Source organism: Dermacentor variabilis, chromosome 9, assembly GCF_050947875.1.
Source record: "Dermacentor variabilis isolate Ectoservices chromosome 9, ASM5094787v1, whole genome shotgun sequence".
NCBI classification, from domain to species: Eukaryota; Metazoa; Arthropoda; class Arachnida; order Ixodida; family Ixodidae; genus Dermacentor; species Dermacentor variabilis.
The window spans coordinates 133,059,438-133,084,955 of NC_134576.1; the positions used below are offsets into that span (position 1 = coordinate 133,059,438).

General features: G+C 43.5%; 2 protein-coding genes across 2 annotated transcripts; both read right to left on the reverse strand.

Annotated features, from left to right (window-relative positions):
• Nucleotides 1–888: 888 nt before the first annotated feature.
• On the reverse strand, nt 889–15,963 carry LOC142557559 (syntaxin-12-like). Its single transcript, XM_075669496.1, has 9 exons — nt 15,724–15,963; nt 14,589–14,700; nt 14,425–14,496; nt 14,197–14,266; nt 10,968–11,193; nt 9,640–9,795; nt 7,359–7,431; nt 6,074–6,156; nt 889–1,533 (listed from the first exon to the last, which is right to left on the reverse strand). The coding sequence occupies exons 2-9, from the start codon at nt 14,632–14,634 to the stop codon at nt 1,438–1,440; spliced, it is 822 nt and encodes a 273-aa protein (XP_075525611.1). The 5' UTR covers nt 14,635–14,700; nt 15,724–15,963; the 3' UTR covers nt 889–1,437.
• A 1,608-nt stretch (nt 15,964–17,571) lies between these two features.
• LOC142557565 (zinc finger CCHC-type and RNA-binding motif-containing protein 1-like) lies at nt 17,572–25,474 on the reverse strand. Its single transcript, XM_075669509.1, has 6 exons — nt 25,426–25,474; nt 25,142–25,291; nt 21,430–21,649; nt 20,403–20,494; nt 19,190–19,277; nt 17,572–18,163 (listed from the first exon to the last, which is right to left on the reverse strand). The coding sequence occupies exons 2-6, from the start codon at nt 25,252–25,254 to the stop codon at nt 18,032–18,034; spliced, it is 645 nt and encodes a 214-aa protein (XP_075525624.1). The 5' UTR covers nt 25,255–25,291; nt 25,426–25,474; the 3' UTR covers nt 17,572–18,031.
• Between the last annotated feature and the right edge of the window lie 44 nt (nt 25,475–25,518).

A 25,518-nucleotide genomic window follows, 5' to 3' on the forward strand; every position in this document is an offset into this window, starting at 1 on the left:
GCGCTGGGCACTGTACAGTTTTTTATAACATTTGTTAGAATTGTGCCATGTACATATTAAGCTGTGGTTCCTTTGGTGTCAATGTTTCCTAGGTCAGCCTTTTATCACAATTACATTTTCCCCACTAGTCGCATTCTTGTACTATTACTTCAACGTATGCACTTCGCTAAAGCTCCCTTCACAGGTGGTAGAGGCCACGAAGTTTAAATGCAGACTATACAACAACTGGTCAATAGCACTCGGGCCTGAATAGATCATGACTAGTCAATGTATTCGTCTTGCCAATGGTCAGCAACCTCCTTTATAATGACAGGCGAGGCAAGTCGATCCACAGCAGCAGGGAAAGCACGAAGTGCACGTTGCAGAGTATATTTCCCAAATCTATATACAATATGCAAAACTGGCATGAAAAAAAGAAAGATCGAACTTTTTTACAATGTATTTTTCAATAGAATTGAGGAGCTCAAAGGTTAATTGGTCGACAACGAAAGTATTAAAGCTCCTCTGTACGCTACAATTATGTTACAGCGCATTTTTCCCACTGTCAGAACTTAAGCCGTGTACAGCTGGAACGCTTGTTGCGTGTTGACATTTCAGCAGCTGTTTCTGATGGCTGCCTCACTGTTAACATATCTGTACGAGACCGGCTCGAGGATAGCTAGCAAACACTCGTCCCCAAATGGCTTGTCTAGAGACCCCTGCTGACAGGTCAAGTATGGCATGAAACATTTTGTTGTGCAAAGTACATTTGACACTTTACACTAAAATGAATATAGAGGGGAAAAAAAGGGGGGGGGGTATTGAAAAAGCATTGGAGAATTGAAGTCTTAAAGATAAGGACAAACACCTGTCCAGGGAAATCGAAGAAAACCAAACAAGAAATGCGACTAATTTCTCTGCATACTGTTTATTTATCACTTCAAACAGGGTCATGGTGCACCCTTGTCTGGGCAACCACAATATATTAGTGTATGTACATCACTGGCTATGTAGGCCAATAGACAAGACGAGGAAGGAAAGGAAAAAAAAAAGAGAGAGAAACAGAGAAAACAAATACGGCTGATGGGAAGGGTAGACCTGTGCACAGTTAGCTTTCCCTCGCATCCAAAGTGACTTGGCTCCACAACAACAGTAGGAATCAGCGTGCCAACTAAGCAAACCTCTGCTCGTGCCATGTCCCTTCTAGCCACAAACTTCAACAAGCTCAGATCTCTTAGGACAACTATCCTCTGCGTGGAATGTTTCAGAACCAGCTGCTGACACTTCCTTGGCCGGTAACTAGCGAGCCGCAAGCTAGTTCAGGTTGTCGACAGAAGATCTTCAAGCTGAAATGTGAAGGCTTTTTTTTTCTTCATTGCTCCCCCTTATGTCCTTCCACAAACTTGGACACAGACGCAGCCAGACAGGCAGGCTCCCTGCAACGTTGCCTCACTCCGGTTATCTCTTGACGGACACTACAATAATGGTTATCAGTGTGGCCAGCACGATAACACCAATGAGAAGCAGACAAAACATCTTCTTCCGAGCTCTTTCCTGTGTGGACAGGGTGAGGGAAGAGAAAAAAAGAATACAAAAACATTTTAGTGTGCAAACAACTTGAGCAATAATAGAACAAGAAGTTAACACAGTCAAGACACCTATATTTAACAAAGTCTTATTTGGAGCAAAGATTGTGCATCTTATATTAAATGCTTGCTACAAAGGTAAATGCCAAAACTGGCTAAAAAAAATCTTCAGTCGGGTCTCAGCAAAAGTGTGAATTCAGGTAATGATGTGATGCATGAATGTAAAACTTGGGCCTCTATACGACCATATGCATATTTGTCTGTGGCCCTGGACTTGGCAGGAGTATCAACATGTTTCTGGCTTGTCATTTTCTCGCATATATTGAAGCTCCAAATCCTAACAAGGAATACAGGTGAGCATTTAAGTATTCCATTATAGTATACATGTTTCCAAGAACGAGTTTTGGTTTTCGTAGCCCAAGAGTTAGACATGTCATGGGACTTGCGCACGTCATAATACATCGACTCTGTTTACTGCTCCAATTGCTGTGGCTGCCATACGGGCACAACACCAAAGAAATGAGTAAAGCACTCTTGTTTATTCTCAATTTATTACTTTGCCTAGCCTTATTGCTACACGTCAACAACTGTCACCCTATATGATGACATAAGCTCCGGCATTCTTGCACCAACTTTCATATCAAATTAGCACATCAGTGTTTTTAAGGCAAAAGCCTTTCTAAGCTCATGGTGAAGTTTGTGTCAGCAGATCTGACCACCATAGTGTCCGCCGAAGCGTCATCACGCCATATGAAGACCGATTAAAGCATGAAAAACTATTGATTGTGACAGTGAATGATAATGTTATAATAGAGATTGGTAAAGGTTAATAATGACTACTAATGACTTGTAATGACTACTAATGACTCCGAAATGACCAATACGTCTAACAATGGCTCATAATGGCCACAATTGATTAGAAATGTCTAGTAATTAGTAGTAATGACTAAAATGACTTCAAAATTGACCAACACGAAGTGTAATGACCACAATTGACTACAAATGCTTAGTAGTGAGCAGTAATGACTAATAATGACTGAAATGACTAGTAATGACTACGAAAAGATCATGTCTAACGACGTCTTGTAATGACCACAACTGATTACAAATGACTAAAAATGCTTAGTAGTGAGCAGTAATGACTAAAAGAAAGAAGAGAAAGAGAAGAGGCAAAGAAAGAAGCGAATGATAAGAGGAGGAAGAGCAGGCTTTCGCCGTTCGCCTCTTAAGAGAGATCTTAAGGGACCCTGTAAATTTTGAACTTTCATACCTTCGAAGTGCCATTCATCCATTTACAAGTGAGAAGTGTGTGTTAGAGTTTCCAAAACATTGAAAATATGTGCCAATAGTACTTCTATAAGAAATGAAGCGGAAAACAAGTTCACTCTAAGTAACCACGAATACCTGAATTACCAGCTCTGGTTTCTCATATTAGGTAAATTATTGTATATTTGATGACCGAAATGCATGGAAGAGTGCATTTACAAGTTATTGATTTGGCCTATCAGCTGTGCAAAAACGAAATTTTGTTCTGAAATAACAGACACTGCAGTTAAACACATCAATAAAGCATGGAAAGCAAAACTTTAGATTCCGTTTCCCATACATAAGTTTGTCACATTAAGTGCCCATAATTTATTGAGATTATATACTACCGTATTTACTCGACTGTATTGTGCACCTAATTCTTGTGGCCAGAAATGAAAAACACAATGTTCTCAATAATAACAAGCACCCTAATCTTTCATACTTCAAGAAGTTATAATAGTGGGGCTCCTGATTGTTCAGACGATTTTTTTCACGGTAATAGCGACTGTAACGACAATTTCAGGGTGGCAACCAAACTGACATTTCGAAATTCCACGAGTTTTTTAGGTTTTTCCCGAGTTCTTTTGCAAAATTCCTTGAGCGACCCAGAACTTTCTTTTATGTCAAGATGGGCTGACACTGTCGCCCAATGCCGTCATTCGCTAGCAAGCATGTTCAAAAAAAAAAAAAAAAAAAAAAAAATCCAGAGTAGTGTTTATTTTACTCCAAAAGAATATAGGAGGGAGGGATTAGTAAAATGCACAGCAAACAAAAAGAAAATCTGAAAGAAATGGTAAAACCCACTGCAAATAGAGTCAAACATTCTCAAATACGAATAAAAAGGAGATGCATACAGAAGCAAATATTTTCAAATATGAGCTATTTCTATCAACTGATCGCAAGCTCATTGGTACGAGGCCCGAACTTTGTCACAAGTGAGATTTTCTCAGAACAGCTGGTAAGCTAACTTCACCTGTCACCTGATGTACTCTCAGCCGGCGCATCACGCCTCAGTGTTGTGTTTCACTGCTTTATTTGGTTTATTTAGTTTATTTTGGCTTGGATGAGGGACACCTGCATCTAAGCGTCAGCCAACACTTAGTTTTTTGAGCTCAAGTTCCTTCATAGAGGTGACGGCACTGTTAATTCCTCAATGCGTAGGTTCTCGTCCTCCTTCCGCCGCACGTTCGCCCCACAGACCATTTGAAGCATCCTCTTGATCAGTTGTACAGTCAACGTCTGCTTCTTTGGACTCCCTAGAGGCCGCGAAAATGTGAGAAAAATCTGGCAGTTCGAAAAAAATGAATGCATGTCTTACTGCCCTTAAGGGTTCAAATTGCGACAGGCACATCCGAAAAAGCTCTGAAGGACTACCAGTACACTTATTAGGCATATCGGTGCTCGTACTGTGACAGGACTTGGCAGGAGCATGCGTGTATAAGGAATACATACTGTGTGCTGTGACACTTTACCCTTCCCACACTTGTTATGCTTCACCGCAATACTTTCACGTATGCTTCACAGCATAACATTGCTGTATCGAGGCGAAGCTGACTTTCTGGAACCAGCATTATGCAATGCACCATGCTTTCCAAACTTCGAAGCCAATCGCGAGGACCACAACGGCCTCCGCCTTTGTGGTCATCTAATTGGTACTCAATCATACATTGCAGCCCAACCTTGAAGCGCTGGCCTGGGTCACGAGGATGTAAAGCTATTCCTCTGTTCTTATTCCAAATCCGCCATTAGCCCTCTGTGATTGGTCAAAATTTTTGTCCCAAAACATTTTGATCAATCATGAAATTTTATGTAACCGCAACCCTGCAGATTATTTTGGAGTAAGAGATCTTGTTGGGTGACATGCTGGCCACTTTTGTTCCATGATGCCTTTGCCATTGTGCTGCTAAGCATGAGATCGCAGGATCGAATCCTGGCAAATACCTGTGTACCATGCATTGGGTGCATGTTAAAGAACCCCAGGTGGTTAAAATTAATATGGAGTCCCCCACAACGGTGTGCCTTATAATCAGATCGAGGTTTTGGCACTTAAGGCCCCAGAACTTCTTTTTGCTCCATAAAGCATGAAAAACTATGCAGTCATTACAATTCACGCCAAGCGCTGTGTGAATCGGTGGAATCAAAGCATTGTTTGGCATAGTTTATTTATTAAACTTGCACAAATGAGCGTTTCAATTGGCTCAAAGCTCTGGCTACCATGATCAAAGAGCGGCAATGGTGAGAATCGTGTTGCGCTTTTCAATCACCTCAAAGTGATAGCTGCACAAGCGAAGAGTGATAAAGCTGAAAATTATGCGTGCACTCGAAGCTCCCACGTGTGGCCTAATGGTTAGAACCTCCTGGGGCCATACTCTGAAATGTTCGCCTTCCGCGATAGTCACGTTCAATAAATCAAGCGACTGCTTACCCATGACATCAGCATGCACTACCAACACGCACTGTTGAAAGCTTCACATCGCGAGTGCAGAGCAGCTTAGGTGTGTTGTTTTCGAGTGTAGTGGCCTCAGTACAGGTTCTGCGCACTGACTACAGTTGGTTACAGCCACTTTAGGTAAAATAAATTGTATAAAGAAGTGTGAAATGTTTTATCCTAAATGAATCAACAAATATTACAGCGAAACAATGCTACAAGACGCCAGCAAAAAGGTTACTACAAACTACCACCTATCTTATCTCTACTACACTCCACTACTAACCGAACACCAAAAGACACGTTCGTTTATTCAATATAGGTCGAGAGCACCTATCGACACTAAAATGAGATTAAAATGACATAGGCCAGAACTACTAGATGGCACTGTTGATTTTCCGGTTTTGCTAAGAACCGCCAATCAGCGCGTGCCATTGGCAGGGCCAAGGCGATAAGTTTCACGGAAGGCGAATATTTCAGAATACGGGCCCTGGTTCAAACGCCACCATAGGACATGTAATTTTTTTATTATTATTATTCTACGACAGCTTGTGTTCCTAAAACCCTCACTGAGCTTTTTTGGCAAAAGCCCAACCAACCGTGGGGAGGACGGGAAAGGAAGCTTCGATTTAGGAAAGAAGTTATGTCCTCTCTTTGTTGCGCAGTTTTCAGCATCACAAGCTTCCTGTTTCTTACCGTAATATCATGCACTTCTGTGCAGCACAGAAGTCACGTCTGCCAAGCCTGAAAGTGGCAAAGTACAAGAACGCACCTGATGCTGTCTCGCCTTGGCAACTTGCTGGACCCCTTCTTCAACATGCACTGCAGCACTCTCAACATTGGCTTCAATGCTGTCTGCAAAGAGGAGAGAAAGAAAGAAAGAAAAGAGAAGGCGAGTCAGCGAGAAACTTTATGAGCACATCGCAAGCCTTTCTATAGATTTATGTCAAGGACAACTTAAAAGACTTCGAAGAGAAAAAAAAATCCATAGATTACTAGAGGGAATTCTGGCACTGTGATCGTTCAGCTACCATGGAAATGATAGTTCAGTATGTGGATTTGTCTAATCTTCATGCTTGTGTGGCTTTGCTTGCTATGCTTTATCTGCTTTTCGTAGCCCAAATGTCCAAGCAACATTATTTTGATTTTGGTTTGATAGCACCATGAAATTTTTCAAGCTTCCAGTGGATAACATATGAGCGCATCAAGCATCGCTGGAAGCTCTAAAACCGAGAAACATGTTTTCTTCCACAGCACAATTAGTATGACACAAGGTATCAATTTCGGTGCCATCTGCCTCTTCTCATCTGCTCGCTCTGGAGGCGCTTCGGATGACAAGATAGCCAATTATCTCACGGCACCGCAGGAACTGACAGCCAGTTTCGTTGTCCGGCGATCTCTCCCAGTGCTCGAATGTCAGTCTGCGTCACAGATACCGCAGAAAGGTCAACCAAGGTCCCTCGGCTTTACAGCACATGTTGCTTTTCTGGCCTTGCCCATCCAGACAACACAAACATCAAAGCTCCTTGTTTTGACACCTAAATGCGATAAGTTGGATTTCTACAGAACTGATTAGGCCTATTCGGAGTCCCTACAATTAGAATTGTTGATTCATATGACCTTTCTCTGTTATCAGCTAGCCTCCTTGTTAGGCCCCGTGGTAGAGCGACCACCTCTGGAAGGAGTTGGTCCTGGGTTCGAGCCCTGGACAAGGATGACCTTTTCTTCTACTGCAAAACTTACCGAGAAACCTTGATTGCATTTTCCTCATTTTGTAGCTTTGTGCTACTCCTGGATTAATGACCATTTTCCCTTTCATGAATCTACCTTGCTTGATTTGGCAGATTTTCACAGAATTCATCTGTCGTAAGAAGTGTTGTCTTGTGTACGCGATCGCACCGACTAGGACCAAATTTGGTTTCTTTCCACAAATTGTGGTCATGCAGAACATAGCAGTATTGCTCCAACACCGAACAACTGCAACAGCTGCACAGAGCATTGTAATTTCACAGCATGCAAGCTAGCAAGACTGCATGTGCATGTTTCACGCTCCTTACCAATCATGTCTCCCTGGTCGTGAACCAGCGTTGCAAGGTCCTTGAATATCGCATTCACATCCACAATGTCATTCTAAACGCAAAAAAAGGAAAAGAAAGAAAGACAATGATAGTGAAATTGAAGAAGGCAGCCCACAGCCCTATTCCAAACACTCAAAGAATTTAGTGCATGGACATTTCAGGTAAGAGTTGAACCTAGATATATGAATGCAGTTTTAACAAATGGTGCGACATACATACATTTTCACTAAGGTTCTAACCTTTCATAAGTAAGCGCATTGGGACCTGGTGTGCGACATGATCCTTTATTATAGGCAGAGAGACTAAAAAAACTCTGCCTCTGCGTTCAAGACTGCTTCATTACTGCTCATCAAGGAATGGCATTAAAAGGAAGCCTTAGCTCCAGGGCTCCTATTTGCATACATGGGAATCGAGAGAAATCATTTTTCTCAGCGTTCACTGCACTAAATTTGATGTTTGCTGAATTTAAAGAAAAGTTAGAAAAACCTACCATCTGCAGGGAGTAGATCTTTTATTTAGGCAATTAATTGTTGTTACAAAAACCGTTAAATATCAATTTTTTTTTTATTTATGGGAAACTGGAGCACCAAGTTTGCTAAGTTGCCTGGTAACTCAGCAATAAAGACATAATATCACAGCCCTGTAAGCTGCATATAATGAGACATCTAAAGCAGACAAAGTTTATGCAATACTACATACTGCTCTGAAATAATCCGCAGCTAATTTTAAGTAGCACTTTTACAAAACCATCGCAAATATTTTAACAATTTTATGTAAGCTCTAAGCATATCACATTTGCCCGCTTTGGATGCTCGAACAGATTAGGTTTACAAAACTGGGATAGCCGTTTTTGGTGCAGAGTTATAGATTTGTAAACCTGGTGCTTCAATTTCTTTTTCTTAACTTACAAATTTTTAAGAATTTTTGTAAAAGCCACAACACCCCAGGTCCTGCTGCTGGCAGCGCATATAGGTAAGCTTCCTCTTAATTGCAACATGCTTTGTTCATATCGGTCCTGCAGTTGTCTAATAAGAGCAAATGTTTCACATTTGCATGTTTGAAGAGGAAAAATTGGAATTAGTCCTATGGTTAAGCTGCTGCTTCTGATAACATATCAACAAGCGCAGATCAGCTATGCTAATACAATGCAGACGCACAGGCAGACCCCATTGAAGTGCGCAGACCTTCAGCAGACCTGGCAGCTCTGCAAGTCGATGGCACAGTTAATGAGGGACAAGCTAAACAGGCACTGCAAGGACACTGCCAAAAAGTGCTCCAAAGCATTCGACAAACATTTTAGGCCAGTCAGGCTACAAACAATGAATAATTCATATAAACATTATACTCTACAACTGAACAGCCTAATCTCTTGCTCGAGTTCAACACAGCACAGCCGGCGAGCCTGACTCAATGGCGACATCAGAATCTTGGCGATGTGTTCATGATACGGAAGACTGCGTCTGAAGCCACATGGCTGCACCTCTTGGTGAAACTGAACAGCCCACAATCTGTATTCATTACTTGCTGTTTTGCTTCTTTTCTTAACACCTCTAATTTCTTCTAAATACATTCCTTCAGTGTAAGCATATCTTACTTCTGCATTTTTTTTACCTTTCCTCCATCTTGATGTTACTATCAACCCATAGTCTCTCTACGGATTTTTAAATACTGGCTGTTTACGTTTGCCTCCAAGTTAATCCTGCTACTCATGTTCATTCCAGCTATGTACAAACACTGTCACTGCCAATCACAGAGCACGCTGTCACATCTTCCAGCATGCTACATAGCACACCCCATAGCTAAAGTTTTTCAAGCGCACTATTAACATGGTCACTCAATGGTATGATAGACCAATCTCGCCACATTTACAGTGCACCCACAGCTGCGCTGCCGCTGCCATGGTGCAAACAGTGCACATATTTTTCCTGTTGTATTTGGCTTCAAGGTTACCTTGAGGAGAATGCCATTGTGTAGCTTCCCGGTGAATTTTGCGGGAAAGTTGAAAATAAGAAAGGGAGGAGGTGAGTTTTTCAAGCCTGTTTGTATTGCAGAATATCTTTATCCTGACCTCCCTGCCTCCTTGCCCAAGACTAATTCAGTTTGTCATAACTAAAAAGAAAAAAAAAAGGGGGGGGGGGGCTTTTTACCACAGTTTGAGTACAACACCAGCATCCTTTGCAGTACCACACTGAAGCTCGTGGCGAGACCGGTCTGAACCCAACAGTGCAGCATACTTCACTTCTCCATGCCTGCCTCTCACCTCAAGTTTGCGGATGGATTGCTCCCGTTCCCTCAGCATCTCGATGTTGACCTGCTCGTCCATTTGGGCATAGCTTTGTGCCTGCTGCTGCGCTTGCACCGGCGAAGCCAACTCAATCAGGTTGCCTCCACCGCCCCGACTGCTCGATGACTCAAACTGCAAGCACAGAGCGAAGAAAAACAAAGCGATTAGTAGTGTGAGGACTCTATAGACTTTCTCCCGTCCCTGTACTCTGATATTTTGACTCAGTTTCCACTGCATGGCTCTCACATCACCTGACATTAAGCTTCCCCACATGAAACAGACACAACAATGGGAATCAGTGTTGTAGCTAGGCTGCTGTGATGTGAGATGGTGCAAGTATTCTGATGCAAGCGCCACCTGATAGTGTGGTTAACTCCTGCATCCTCAAGGAACTATTCCTTGTATATAAATAAGCTAGCTGGCATTGCTGATTAAATGGAGCCATAAAATGTCCTTTTTGTAGGTTTGCACTACTCTGAAGAGTGTCTGAACACAGAAAAGCAACTGTCACAGTCCTGTGAAATGAACACCAACACAGAGAGAAAAAACTGGGCATGTATTTCTTTCTAAATGTTTTTTTATGCACACACAAAAAAAAGTATGAACAATTTGAACATAAGAAACGTGTCCATCTCATTCCCAATACGTGAATCCCTCTCCCCGAGTATAAACCAACCATCCCGAAAAAAATTACTGCTAGGTTACTGCTAGGTCATGCTCATGCTAGCCCCATGTTTAACCTCCACTGCTTTGCAACTCTGAGAATGGCATATTGAAGAACTCCCGACTATATTTTGCCCACTTGGGTTTCTGCGACATGCAACCAGAACTCGGCGCATGAGTGTTTTTGCATTCTGCTCCTATTACAATGTGACCTCTATGACTAAGAATCGAGCCAGCAACTTTGCCCTCGCCAATAGAACGCAGTGGCCATTGAACCACTGCAGCAGTTACAACCGAGACCGTGGAAACCAGCACAAGAAGCGAGTAAAATAACATGGTCATTATTATTAGGCTGACCTGGTCTACATCAGTCATTTTTGGGCTGCACTGCTCTACCTCAAGGAGAAAAGCATAAACTAACCGAGAACCTTGCTTTATTTAGCGGTTTTAGAACCCGAGATAACAATCACCAAAATTTTGCAGATTTTGTTTGAATTAACCGGCACTTTGGGTAACCACAAGTCGGTTGCATGTGTTTCAATCTGTTCACTCCCGTCCACACATCACGGCAGCCCCCGTGGGACAACAGACACTTGAGCTGTTTGTGAAAAGGTGTAAAAATGCAGCATGCGAGGACACACCCCGATGCCAGAGGCGGCGCGGGCGCGCTTGACCGAGTCCTTCTCCTTGTCGGCCTCGGCTCGCTGCACAAGCTGGAAGTGGTGCAGGGCCTCGGAAAAGTCGTTGGTGAGCTTCTCGCGCAGCAGACGGCCAGCACCCTGCTCCCCGTATGGCATGGCCGCCAGCGCCTTGAGCTGCGCATTGGTGTCCTTGGCCAGCTGGTTGGTGTACTGCTGGATCTGGTGCCTACACAACAAAGACATCATCGCAGGCAACATTGAAAGGAGTCGCAATATATATATTGCACAGCCTCAGGTATAGTGCAAAAGAGCATGCAGGAGGCCAGAGATAACAAAGACGCAGTGCTGTCTCTTCATATCCTCGGTTGTCCCACGTATCCTTTTGTTTTATACCACAGATTACAAATTTGTTGTTTCGATTTAGGCAAAGCAATTTACTTGGCCAGTCTTACCGTTTACATCCCTTTAACCCTTTCCCTACAGAGAAAAATGCGAAAAATTTTACCAAATTTACCGGAAATTTTTTTTTGGAGCTCAGTTTGTAGATCTTTTTCTTTCTAAATATAAGGGCACCATTCTTTCAATTCAATTGGCTTCCTTTATTTCCCAAATTGCGTAAAAAGATCAATTGAAGGCTTTGCTGTATGGCCCTAGCGTCTTCCAAAAAAGCATTTTGCAGGGCTTTATACACTATGAAATAAGAATACGAAGAAAAAATAACCTAAACGGTGCAAAACATGCACATGAATAGTGGCTACTTTTATGCAGCTCCTAAAGCAGTTAGTAGACCGTCTTCGTAAGGTAGACTTCGAAAGAAGGCACAGAGGCCAACTACATATTGTTCAGACTCCTTAGATGAGAACACATCACTTTTACTTTCCGCGCAAAACACTACAGAGTTGTCTGATGAGGAGTCGTCAAAATACTTTCTTTTATGCATGCTTTCATTGCCTCATTTCACATAGGCAGCCACGTTTAATGCAGGGGTGTGAGATGTGGCAATGTAACGAAAGGCAGGGCACAAATGGCACAACATGGACAATTGTGGCCATTTAGTGTCAAGGTATCACAACTAGATGCAATAGAACAAGTATAGTCATCATAGGTTCACTGCGTGACAAATTTTTATGACAACTATAGTCGTCACTAGTTACATTGGTGCAAAATTTCACGAAGACTGTACTCGTCAGTGGGAGGTAAAGGTTTAAGACAACGTGCCATGATATGTTTTCCCTCTTCCCCGAACAAGACTTTCGACGCGTATCTGTGACATTCTGTTCTTTTGTTTCTTTTCAGTCATTGTCGTAGTGCGCCAGACAAGGGAAAACAGCTGTTCCTCTTTTACAAGGTCCTCAGTTGGCTGGGTGTCCAGATTCAAACGGCACTTCAGTTCACACAGTAAACGAGCGCACTATGTGACACCTGCGCTTAAAACGATGCTCCGCATTCATCACCTTGGAGCAGCACTGGTTAAAGGGACACTAAAATGAAAGACGATTTCTTCTGCATCAGTAAATTACCATTCTACAACACCAAAAACACCACTCTTACAACGATAAGACGTTTGGTAAGCCAGAAAAAGCGCAAGAACGAAATACGGGTGGCGACGCCTACTTAAGTTCCCGCACCTGGGGGCTGTGATGTCTTGGATTTTGATGGCATCTTCTAGGGCCTACTAATTATATATAGCGGTACAGAATGACTACATTGTGTTCTAAAGGAACCAAATATTAAACATGGCAAGTTTCAGGGAACCTTTATTCAGCCAACGCGGCCCAAATGCGAAAACATACTTTGGAATCCCTGACGTCACGCTGACGTACCGGCGCAGGGGTTTCGGCACGAAATTCAAACACTGATAGTTGGAACTTCACTTTCTCATCTAATAATCAAACTATCTTTTTGAAATGACTGCCAGCAGGGTTCTCAAACAATGCTGCATTAGTCTAAACTGATTTATTGTTTCGCTTTAGTGTCCCTTTAACACTCGCAGGGATGATATCCTACACAAGAAAGTTGACTAGAGGATGGCACCGCGATAGCTTAATTGGTAAAGCGCCACACGCATGATGCATAAGGTGTCGACTCTGATCTCACGTGCGGCAAGTTGACTTTTCACCTGCTTTCATTCCCCTTTACTTCATTATTGCTACATTTGAACTGAACAGAACAATTATCTTGCTCTATGTTTTATCTTCATCGCCTGTTTCTTCGTATGGTTGTGACTAACAAAAATAGAGCCTCCTCAGATGCCCATATTTAATGTGCAATGTTTTCATCGAAGGAAGATCAAAGGGCTGCATGTTAATGATCACATCACTACGAACACTTTACACTGGCAGTTAATCTGGCAAATTACAGCAAGAGTCATCTCTAGTTAAACTCTGTGCCATAGGATGGCGCTACCAGTGCCATTGCTGTGGCAACCTGTCAGGATCAGTATTTTGCAAAGGATAGTACATTTACAGACAGGCTAAAACCTTCTGCTGTCACAAACAACTGTCACAGGCAGACATTTCCACTTGGATGCAGGGCAGATATGTTAACTGGAGACATCACTGTAGCATCACTACAAAACCGAACTGAAAGAATGTAGTGGGTACGTTCAATTTCAATTCACCTGCATCACTTGAACCAGTTCGCGAGGTGCTGCACCCTACCTGCCATTCGTTTCAGCGGTGCAGCAATGGCGTCCGCAGAACCACGACGTTCGTTTCAAAAGGTGCAGGAAAGGTGCAGGGCTGGTTCATGATTTTGCTGCACCCGCTCCACTGTCGGTACCGACTTGGTGCAAGCATACAGGTGCCAAGCAGCGGCGCAGCAAACGATGCAGCACACAGGCGCGAGCACCGTTAAAACCGCACTTACGCACGTCTGATGTGTTTACGCAACCGTGATGTGTATTTACGCCCCAGAAACCGATAATACCTGCAGTTCAGGATCTCTCAAACTTACGCACTCCGTGCACATTAGTCTGACATAGCATAACGCCTACACCGCGTCTGCACCTTTGCATTCGTTTCGAGTGTTTCGCTGGGCCTGCACCTGCGGAATCGAGCTGCACAGTTTCTGAACGTCTCGTGAACCGCCGTGAACTGGTTCACAGTGGTGCAGGCGAATCGAACAGACCCAGTGATTTGCTTGTATCCATTACACTGTCCTTGTGCATTTTGTGTGCTAGCAGACTAATATGGAATTGAAATATGGGCATGGCAAATGCAACACTTACAGCTGTGAGCGCAGTGACTCGGAGTCCTGTGAAGTCCCCAGTTGCTGCACCATCTTTTTCATAGAACCAACTGAACGGTGGGGCAAAAAAATGTCATGTTACATGGTCACGTATCCTCTTTTCGTATCTTCAAAACAACACCAGATGAGGAAACGATAAAAAAGAAAGCTGCCAAAACAGAAGTCCTTAAACTTCTTATTGACAAAGGAAAGGAAACATTTCTCTCACCATTCTGACTGACTTTTTGGACATTTGTTCCTATCGTCTGTGACAGACTCTGAAATTCTGCGTTCGAGGATCCTGCAAGATAAATGCCATTGATCAGTAAATAAAAGAAAAAGTACAGCGGCAAATACACCTCAACATGCTGAAGAAACAATGCACGCCCGTACCACCGCTTCCGGACCCGGAGCTGAAATTGGCATATTTCGTTGCCATGCTGGCAGTAGGTGTAGTCGGCCAGTTACAATTTCAAAGCACCTCACAGACCTCTTGGATGCTTTCCTAAAGAGATGAAAAATGCAAATCCGGAAAGCACAAACATAGGCAACTGAACAACAGCAAAACAAGAGAGCATACTACCATAAATCAAAGATATCGAGGCACACATCAATGCTTCGTTTAATAGCAGCAGCTCTTCAGAATCGGCAACTGCTTTTTGCTTTTGTCTTGCCCGCAGAGTAACGGGAAACCAGCGGGATAAGCATCTCTCCATTCTCATACTGGAAAGATTTAAAAAGCCCATTGTGTTTCAGTGCAACTGATACGGCAAGCCGCAGGCGGTGAAATACTCCTTTCACTTTCGCGAAAGACGTGCATTTCGATGAAATGGGGAATACTAAACAAGCGTTCAACGACAGCCGATCCTAAGCCGCGGCACCACGTTCAACTCGAGTGTACAACGCACTACGTTCACCAAACCTTGTTTCCGTCGTTCGTATACTCGATTACGCGTACGAGTCACCGATACGACGTTTTGCACTGTGATTATACGTACTGCACTCATCACACATGTATCTCTGCAAGCGCCCGCTATGCATAGTCCGCTTTTAGTCTCCTAATGGACCGATTGACCCACAATGAGGCTTTATTGCGATACACAGGAAAAACGACGGCACACCAGATACGTGCATCTGCGTCGGGCCACGCAACTCCATCAAAGAGGAGGTATTCGAGGCCACGGAAACTGTTGCCGCGCGCGCAGCCACTGTCAGGGGCGCTACGATGATGCGAAAAGAATTATTTAGGTGCCCGCCTGTGTTGCTCCGTACCAGGTACAAAAGCAGCAAAATTAAACACGGCGCGCCACCATCAAACGAGATGGTGAATGGGCGTTTTCAAATGTCACCGAGCCGGAGGCGTGCTGTTCATACAGACAACGCCCGACCTCGTCTCCGCTGCGGGATTGCGCGTTCGTGATCTGGTTGCAACGGGACTCAGGTAGGGGTCACAAGGGGTGAATCACGCGCGTTGCTTGCGAGAGAGCAAAAAAACAACCGGACGGACGCAGGTTCGAAGTAGGCCTACCGCGATGCCCAACAGCTGAGCGGCTGTCGGTCTCCGGATCCCGCGAGTTAAACCGCTGGGGACTCCAACGAGCGCCGACGTCTAGCTGTCATTGGAGCCTGTCGGTCGTCGACGCTTTTGTCACGGTACAGCGATGCAGTTAGCAGCCATCGACATCCACCGTGCGCGGCGACAGGACGTACCGCACCAGCGAGCCGAACCCAGCAGCAGCGGAGGATCGCTTTTCCAGCAAAGCACTACTTACGTCACGTGGTCGATATGCGTCATGGAAATTTGTGACGCCATAGGTCGCGCGGTCCAGAAACCGAAACTGAAACAGCGCAAACCGAGCCGTTTGGCAGAATGGAAGGGAATTTTTCTCGCATGTGACCTCGAAATATATTTTGTGCGCGGTGAAATTATGGGATAGGCTACATGCAAAAGTAGGTGAAACAAAAGGAAAATAAATACTGTGCTGCCATGAGGCTCAGAACACTTCGGAGTCATAATAAATATGAAATAATTCGCGGAATGTGTGTGGGCATAATGACGTCCGGTCTCTCGCGTTTGCAAATGAACTAATTTGCCTGGTATCGGGTGCTAATTTTACTCTCGACATTACACAAAGGGCTGTGGTATGCACAGATATGCATGACTCATCAAGCAGTTTGAGGTGGCCTGGGATGGTCAACACCTAACTTAAAGCGCGAGATGAAGAATGTTCGAGGTCAAACGGAAAACAAGCAACGGCCAGCAAGCGTTTTCAGGTACCTGAACCACCACTTTAAGGAGAACGACAAGATGGCTGGCAAATATTTATAGATGTCAAATGGAAGCATGAAATACCTAGCTATATAAGTAACCTTGAAACAGGAAGCAAACAATTTCCGAGAACAATTGTACTAGATAAGAGGCAATTAGAGGTTAACAAGACACCTGAAGAAGACCATCAAACACACAGCGTCTGTGAAGACGCTATAGTTGGGAATCGCGGCAGCAGCCCCGAGCCAATTGACCTCCGTTGTCGCTTCATCGTGAACGAAACGTCTAAAGCACAGCGCATACGAAGCTACCGGCACTCTGCAAGCAACGCGCACTTTGGCCACGTCGCAGATTGCTTTCAAGACGCACGAGCGCCGACAACGCGTCCCGCGTCTCCTGCGGCGCCCACGATTCGCGTAGCCAACGCCGTAGTAAACACCGCGGTAGTCTCCACTCTCCACGGAGCGGCGGGCGAGGAGGGCATCAAGACACCCTGGCAGCCGCCGGAGAAGAATGCCCCTCCTCCCTCGCCGGACCCCCCTTACCTCGCGCTCCACAGCAGAGGGCACGCATCTGGGTCCCGTTCCTCGCTCGCGCGCGCGAGATTGAACCGCGCTCACAAGCTCACCCTCGCACGCTTCCACACATAGGGAAAAGAGCGCTACGAAGACGCGGACTAAAAGAACATGTACGACGGACAAGGCGCGACAAGACATGTTGTTCTTTTAGTCCGCGTCTTCGTAGCGCTCTTTCCATTAAGTATGCAAAACCAACTCGCCCACATCAAGCTTTTGCCACTCATAGGGAACCTCACGGCGACGGCGACGGCAGAAATGGGTCCGGAGTGTCCATATAATCGCAATAAATGAAAGGAAATTATATTTTCAAACTTCAAAAGGAGTGTTTTACTTCTTGAGGCTAGTAAGAGAAACATAAACATACACACACGCCAATGCAATGAGCATGCATGTGGCATTTTGTTAACTCGTGAATTTAGTCAAATGGAAAGTTGAATGGTTCAACAAATCAAATTAAATGTCCTCTTTTCGACAGGTGTGAAAATCTACATGGCAGGGCACATGTTCAGCCAGAAATAACTCGAAGGTATTGGCTGCAGCAAGCATCTTTATTAGCATCGTGAAAACCATGCGTAGGCAGAACAATACACAAGGTTGCTGCAAAACAGTGACTCGCCTCAGGAATTGCACAAAACAGTCTACATTATTGACACAGCAATCGGAACACAGCACATTATACTGTAACGAAACGTTTTTGCAAAACTTTCGGCATCATTTCTTTTCAACAAGATAAAGCGGCATTTATTTGGCTACAAACCAGCCGTGCTTTTCAATTTCCCGTCCTGCGTTACTCTTTCAGCGCCCACATTTCTCATGTACCATAAATGTCAGTGGAAAACTTATATGTGAGCAGCTACTGAGTGTTATTTCCACATTTTAATCATCCCAATGTGAAAATCAAACCTCAGCAGTGTCATTGAAATGAGATGAGGTATGTAAATGAGATGACGTATGTACATGAAAACATCTGCATGGGCCAAGCTTCGGAGTCATCCATTGCCTTCGTCGGACTCCTCTTCGTCACTGAAGTAGGCACTCTTGCGGATTCGACGTCGACTATCAGAGGATGAGTGCGCACCAGATTGGTGGCTGCTTCCAGACTCGCGCTCCCGTTGTTGTTGCTGTGAGGAACCAACAAAAATGGAGGAGAAAGATTCTGTATGTCAGTTTTAAGATACCGTAAACTACTATTCACAAAATGGCAATCCGGGTAAGATCAATTTATATGGAATGTGTAACAGATCGTCTATTCTTGCACACAATAAAATTCCATAACATGGGTGGGTGCAAAGTGTTGTTCGAGAACAAAAAGAGAACTTTGACAACAATGCATTTTAGGGTGAAGCTAATAGACATATTTATACCAAGTTTCGCTCAATGTGTGTTTCACTCATTAAAAAGAAAGCAGAACTGCTCAGTGAAACAAACCTCAGCCTCAACAATTCATTCAATGTATCTTCAAAACAACTGTACGCTCAGATTAGGTCATGTGGTGCATGTAAATGTTGGCTTTTTTTTTTTCGCTATAGGCAGCCTTTGGTGAGTTTTTTATAACGCACAGGCATTTGTTAGTTTCCCTCTCAGTGATGCCCAATACATAGCTGTCCAGCAGCTTTAACTCTTGGGGAAAAGTGAGGTCACAATAAGTGTGACACTGTTGTAGAAACTAGCAGCTGGCCGTTCTCAGGTCATGCAGACAGTGCAAGAAAGTGCAATGGCAACACAAAGCATCAGCTCCCAATGTCCTTGCACACCGAAATCCCGAATACTGACTCTAACACTTGAAGTTGTAGCACTTGGCGACAACTGTCACTGACCTTGCAAGGTTGTCTACCATGATAGCCTATGCCTACTATACATGCCTACTAGACATGCCTACTAGACCAAGCCTACTAGACCAAGCCTACTAGACCAAGCCTTCCCTCATGGCAAAAGGGGCTTTCTTTTCTTTGGTATTGTAGAAGGGTAATTTATTAATGCAACAGAACTTTTTTTATCTTTACTGTCCCTTTAATTTATATGGTCAATCCGAAGCAGTGTTTTCACATGCCTCGTTCCACTGGTAATGTGGCACGAGGCATGAGCAAAATGAGAATCTGTGTTTCACTGCAGCTGGGCCTGCTGCTTAGCCTTTATTGTCTACATACCTCATACTTGATCGCTGCATGAAGAGACTCCAAGGCCGGGTCTTCCTCATTCTCACTTTCTGTGGCCTCCACTTCCTGTTCCTTAGGCCTGAAAAGTATTTATTTACTTTGCATAATGCTGCACTCTTTATAGGTCCAAGCAGAGAGGGCAACACAGTAGTGAAAGATCACTCTCATCAATCTGCGTTACGCCCACAACAGGATGAAGGCCTTTCGCATCAACCTCCAGACACCCATGTCTTGTGTTAACTGACCCCCATCCTATGCTTGCAAATTCCCTCATCTCATTACAACATCGAATGCTCTGCTGTATCTGAGTGTGCTTCCCTTCCCGGGGCACCCACTCCATAACTCTAATACACCACCGGTTATCTGCCCGATGCATCCCATGGTCTGCCCGACTCCATTTCTTCCTATTAATATCTCAACTACAACTGCAGCCATTTGCTCTCATTTAAAGTGCTGTTTTCTCGTCTCTCAATGTAACAAAGGATGCATAATCACCAAAAGAACTATTGCACTTAGCACCAAAAAACTACAGCCTTGTCGTAAATCAACAAGCTGATTGTGGGTCAGCTCATTCCACTCGTCTATGGCTTACAGGAAGAAGGAAAGCTGGTAAACGAGTGGTCCACCTCATACAGGGGCCAATAAATAAAAGCAGTGATGCTGTGTATGTCTAGATGTCAACGATGATGGAAGTGAAAAATGCTCGAACAACAATTTCCTATTGAGAAGAAGGAAAGAAACTTGCACCCCAAATTTTCTTCCACATTGTTGAAGCAAGCATATGCCATCTTCTTTTTTTTTCTCTCTCTCTCTTTTATTTCAGTGGGTGAGTCCAATGTGCAATATTTGTTACAAACAGGCCTGACTACCTTATCCTGACGAAGTGATCAGAACTGAGAACTCAGAATGAGAATTCAGCAAAACAAGATGGTTGGCACAGGTAATCACAGCTTCATAAATGTAGCACTACATTTTCCTCCCTCATCATCAATATATGTGATTTCTTAAGCTATTCATCCCTAATTTGAGGCAATGGTAACCCTATGGCTCTGCTTTAATGGATATGGCAAGAACTTTTTTTTTTTTTTTTTTTGCTAGCTCAACAACAGCCGTGGAGTCTCATGCACTTGAAGGTGGTGGAAAATGATTGAGTAGGGAGGGGGGGGGGGTTATTTCCTTCAGATAAAATTTTAAAACCTCTTACAGCTGAGCTTTTCTTCTTTTCTTCTTCTTTTGCGGAGCTTCTCGCTCACCAAATGAATTCCGTGGGCAGCGGTAACTGAGATGACCTTCCTCCTAGAAGAACAACACAACAGAGGCATTCTCTTATTTTGCTCACGCAGTCATGCCGTAAGCCTACCCGGAACAACTAATGGCATGGGAATCACAAAGCATGCGAACATCTGGCTTATTTCTTCAGTCTATATTAGTATGCCTATGTTAAACAAAAGCAATGACATAGGCGAATGGCAAACTAGCCTCAGAGTAGAATGCACGGCAATTACACATGTAAAAGTGTCATAAGCAGTCATAAACTATTACCTTAAGTACAGTTGTTTCTTCTTTTCTTTTAATGGCATGTCATGATGTAAGGGGGGATGCCTGACATACCCTGTTATAACATCAGCCTTACAAAAATGTCCTCACTAAAACTAGGACTCATAACTTGTATGTTAATTCTTTGCATTAATTTCCGCCACACCACCCTTTAATTCATTTTCCATTCTCTATCCTATTCCACTCCGTTATTCCATTCCTATCTTAACTGCTATGCCAAGTGGCTGATTTCTGAGACAACAGCAGCGTAGTGTCTAAGCCAGTAACAAAGGAAATGGAAAAACGAAGTAGACTGGTGCAAAGTACAGCCTTAGATCTTGAATCTCCTTTAATTGCCAGTCTTTTTCAATATACAGCCGCAATTTCGTTCATGACTGACTGAATGATTTGTAAGGTTCGATGACCCAATGCAACACTGGGGTCACGAAAGATGCAACCGCGGAGCACTCCGGTTTATTTCAAAAGATGTGGGATTCTTTAGCGTTTGCCCAAATCTAAGCATACGAAGGGTATTTTCCATTCCGTCTCCATCAGAATGCAGCAGGTGTGGTCGGGAATCGCGCCCCCAATCTTGTGCTCAGCCGCAGAACGCCATCGGCTCTGGGCTACTCTGCCAGCATCAGTTCATCCTAACCAATCTATCTATGAATGAAACCAAACTGGTCTTTACTTACACCACACTCGAAGCACCTAGACTTGTCCTTATACTCCTTGCGGCGGATGAACTCTGGTGCTCGGCCATTGTACTTTGCGATGGTCGCTCGGAGTGTGCGTCCCATAAGCTGCTGGTTGTCAAGCGCACTTGCACATTTGCTGGCCGACTCGGAATCCGCAAATAGCACAAATGCCACACCCTTGCTTTTCCAGGTCTGCTTGTCCTTCATGACGGTCACCCTGGACAACAAAAATGAAAAATATTGGAACGGGATTAACTATACGTTGTCTCATGCCCTGTTGCATTCCGCACTCAAAAAGCTGGCAAGGATGTTGAAGCTGTGCAAGTACTATGGTCGCAGAAATGTGTCACTCCTTGTATTCCATAGTGCATAAGGTTTCCCATGAAAACTACTAAGGGAAACACTAGAACTAATGTCTATGGAAGTTGCACGCGGTTCAACCAGCTTGCAATGATGGTTAGTGCATAAATTTAGCCAAACGTTGTCTTTCTAGCTTCAAACAGCTCTGTCACTTTGCAAATTGATTGTTTCCAACAACGTATTGCATCACAAATTCAACAATTTGTAATCATTATGCACGAGCGCAAAGTCTTATCACCTCCTGCATGTATCAAAATAGGATTACCTCAAGATTTAGGCCAATAAAGAGGCATAATGCACATTAAACAAAGGCCACAAGATATTCTGAAGCCAGAAGCACAGAAACCAGACAAATCCAAGTGCTAATCATCATTCTCATGGTAATTGAAATTGAACAGCTAGAATTCCCTCTAGTAATTTTAGTAGAAAACTTTATGCCACTGTCTTCTACAGAACAACTTCTCGGTATCTTGAAACTATAATTTATGACGTCAAAGTTTACAGTATGTGATGCACTATGTTTCGGTCATGAATAGTGTGAATAGTGATTTTGGGACCAAATCGAATATGAATGGAATAGTGGCAGAAGCTAATCGAACACTTCTCAAATAGTTTTCAAATAATAAGCAGCCGTTTTCACACTTAATGTAAAATGATGTTCACATCCCAGTATTCTTAATGCTAGCAAGTTTCTGTCACAACAAAGTACATTATGAAGCGTTGTTTAATAATAGCATGCATGGAGCACTAGGGCAAACAACTAGTTTCTTCACATGCACAGGGCTCTTCAGAGAGTACAAATGTTTGCTGTACAGCCTGTAAGGTAAGGCTACCTGAATGATGTAGCCTGCTCCACTACGCAAGTTCTCATATTTTTATGTCTATGCTATGCCCACGGGGGTGAAAATGTACCGTGCTTTTGCTCCAATTTTACATTTACCTAGGTGCCGCTGACATTATGAAACATTAGAAAATTATTCAAAAAATATTTGCATTTACAAATTGTGACTATTCGATCTGGTCTTTAAATCAATAGGCCACTATTCAATTTGTTATTTGAACATTCACATACCCATAGCCATGAATGCAGGTGGCATGCTGTAGAAATGTGCAATGAGCATGGTAAAGCTAATATTGTACTCTACTTGTCAACCCGTGGTTATGTTTCAGATCTGCAATGTCTTCTATGTTGCAACTGCTTCATATGTATGTGACTGTAATGGAAGAACTCGACATATAATGCTGTATCATCTGGCACATTCCAGTTTTTTGCTGCCACGTAGAATGCACTAGCTTTTGATCACAAACGCAGGTGTAGTGACAGAAGTTGCTCTAGAATCTGCAGCATTGCCTCATATGTATTCAACAGAGTGTACACATATAAATTTGGGCAAGTCAGTGTAGTCGTAAACAAAAGTTTGCAAACCAGTGGTAAGCGAGAAGAGGTGTATTTCCTTGTGACTGAGACACAGCTCTGAACTGATGGGTGCACTATGGTATTTAGTGAGTGCTCTATGACTTTTGAACACTGACATTCAGTTTCCATTTTCTGACCTTCAGGTTGCATCATCAGTTTTCTTGAAGAATCTCTGGTGCAACAACTTTAGCCCCTGGCTGCACATTGCAACGTTACAGCACAAAAGGGATGGAACAAAAATAAGCATGAGACACACAAGTGCTCCACATCTTTTACGCTTAGTTTGCATTCCATCTGTTCCTTCAAAAGAAAACAAGTGCCTTGTGCTTCAAAGCAACTAGTACAGGTTTCAAAAAGAAACTTAAGAGGGGCCCTATAAAAAGGTTTATAGAACAGTATGCTCCCCTGTAAAGATGAACTCAAAGGGTCCAAGCTAATCATTCAGGTTCCATTTTCTGACCTTCAGGTTGCATCATCAGTTTTCTTGAAGAATCTCTGGTGCAACAACTTTAGCCCCTGGCTGCACATTGCAACGTTACAGCACAAAAGGGATGGAACAAAAATAAGCATGAGACACACAAGTGCTCCACATCTTTTACGCTTAGTTTGCATTCCATCTGTTCCTTCAAAAGAAAACAAGTGCCTTGTGCTTCAAAGCAACTAGTATAGGTTTCAAAAAGAAACTTAAGAGGGGCCCTATAAAAAGGTTTATAGAACAGTAGACTCCCCTGTTAAGATGAACTCAAAGGGTCCAAGCTAATCTGTTTGTCCTATCAGAAGTCGCCACAGAAGTTCACTATTCTAGGCACACTCAAGTATTCAAACGAAAGCCGCATGTAAAAAAAACACACACACACAAAAATGCATACGCGTTTATTGTACTTGCAGGTTCAAACTATTGGTTTATGTACTTTTATCTGGGTACTTTACAAATCTATGCACCTACGCCATTTCACCAAACTTGCTAAAAAATTCTCCGGTACCCTCATGCAGAAACAATGTGTCAAAGTATTCGGGACATTATTAAATGCATCATGCGTGAGCTCCACTTGTCCTCAGCAGCTCCTCAGCAGCTCCTCACCATCGAAAATCTGCTCCATTTAGATTTCCATGTGGTGTCAGCCCTGCATGTTCTCACTTACAGTATGCATCCACATATGCATCTGCATTTTCCAGTACAAGAGGTCGCTCTGAGCTTCTCAGTGGGCCAAGTAGCGAGATCAATGAAGGCCATGAAAGTTCAGCTCAAACAAATGGACAATCTGCGCTAAGCAGATTTAAAGACCTTATATATATATATATATATATATATATATATATATATATATATATATATATATATATATATATATTGCACGGTCTATGGTAAACCAGCCAAGCACTTGTCAATGGTTCGGCATAACCGGGTTCGTTATGCTGTTATACAGTTATGCTCAACTGTTTAAATCCACATGTGCACTTTTAATGATCACCGAAACTCGCGATTTCTACAGCCACTAATGTAAATGGCCGTTGGAAGTTCACGCGCAATATGGGCATTACGAGATGTCGTCGTAATGCGACATGTCTCGACAACTTACTGCAGGTGCGTTATTACTGCTTATACTGCATGCTAGGGATGGGCAGAGGGCACTCCGAAGAAGGCTGGATATACGCTCTAATGACTACTACGCCCAAGCAGCGATCAATGCTGTAGCTATTGCAACCGTGGTTAATCACGATACACAGTCACGTAACAAGGCAAGTACACGGCCCACTGAGTTCCGGGCGCTGCGCGAACTTCGCCAGGAACACTCGCACGGTATAGATCGCCGATCACGCGAACGTGATTGTCCTTGCGAAAGAGACAGCTCGCTCCACGAGAGGGAGGCCGTTCTGTCGTGAACGGCACTACGTGCGCGGTTGATTTCACGAATATTTGCGTCTACTCACTTGGCAACCTTGCCGTACTTTTGGAAAATCTGATGCAGGTCATTGTTTGTGAGCTTGAACGGCAAGTTGCTCACGTATACGGTGCTTTTGCTCGGCGTAAGACCCGCGCTCATGTCGGCGACGGTCGCTCCAGTTCCAGGATACCGCTGTCTGCACGAATTAGTTGCGAATTTTGCAGTTAATCAGATCAACAAGCATGCTTTTGATTTTTCTGAATGTACTACATGCACAAGCGTTAGAAATCCTGGTGAATTTTTGATGCAGGGAATTAAAATGAACAACACTTTTGCGTTTCGGTGAAGTTTCGGTACGGTCTGCTGATCACTCGCAGAAAACACAACACAGGAACCTATCTTGTCTTGGATTCATTCGACGTT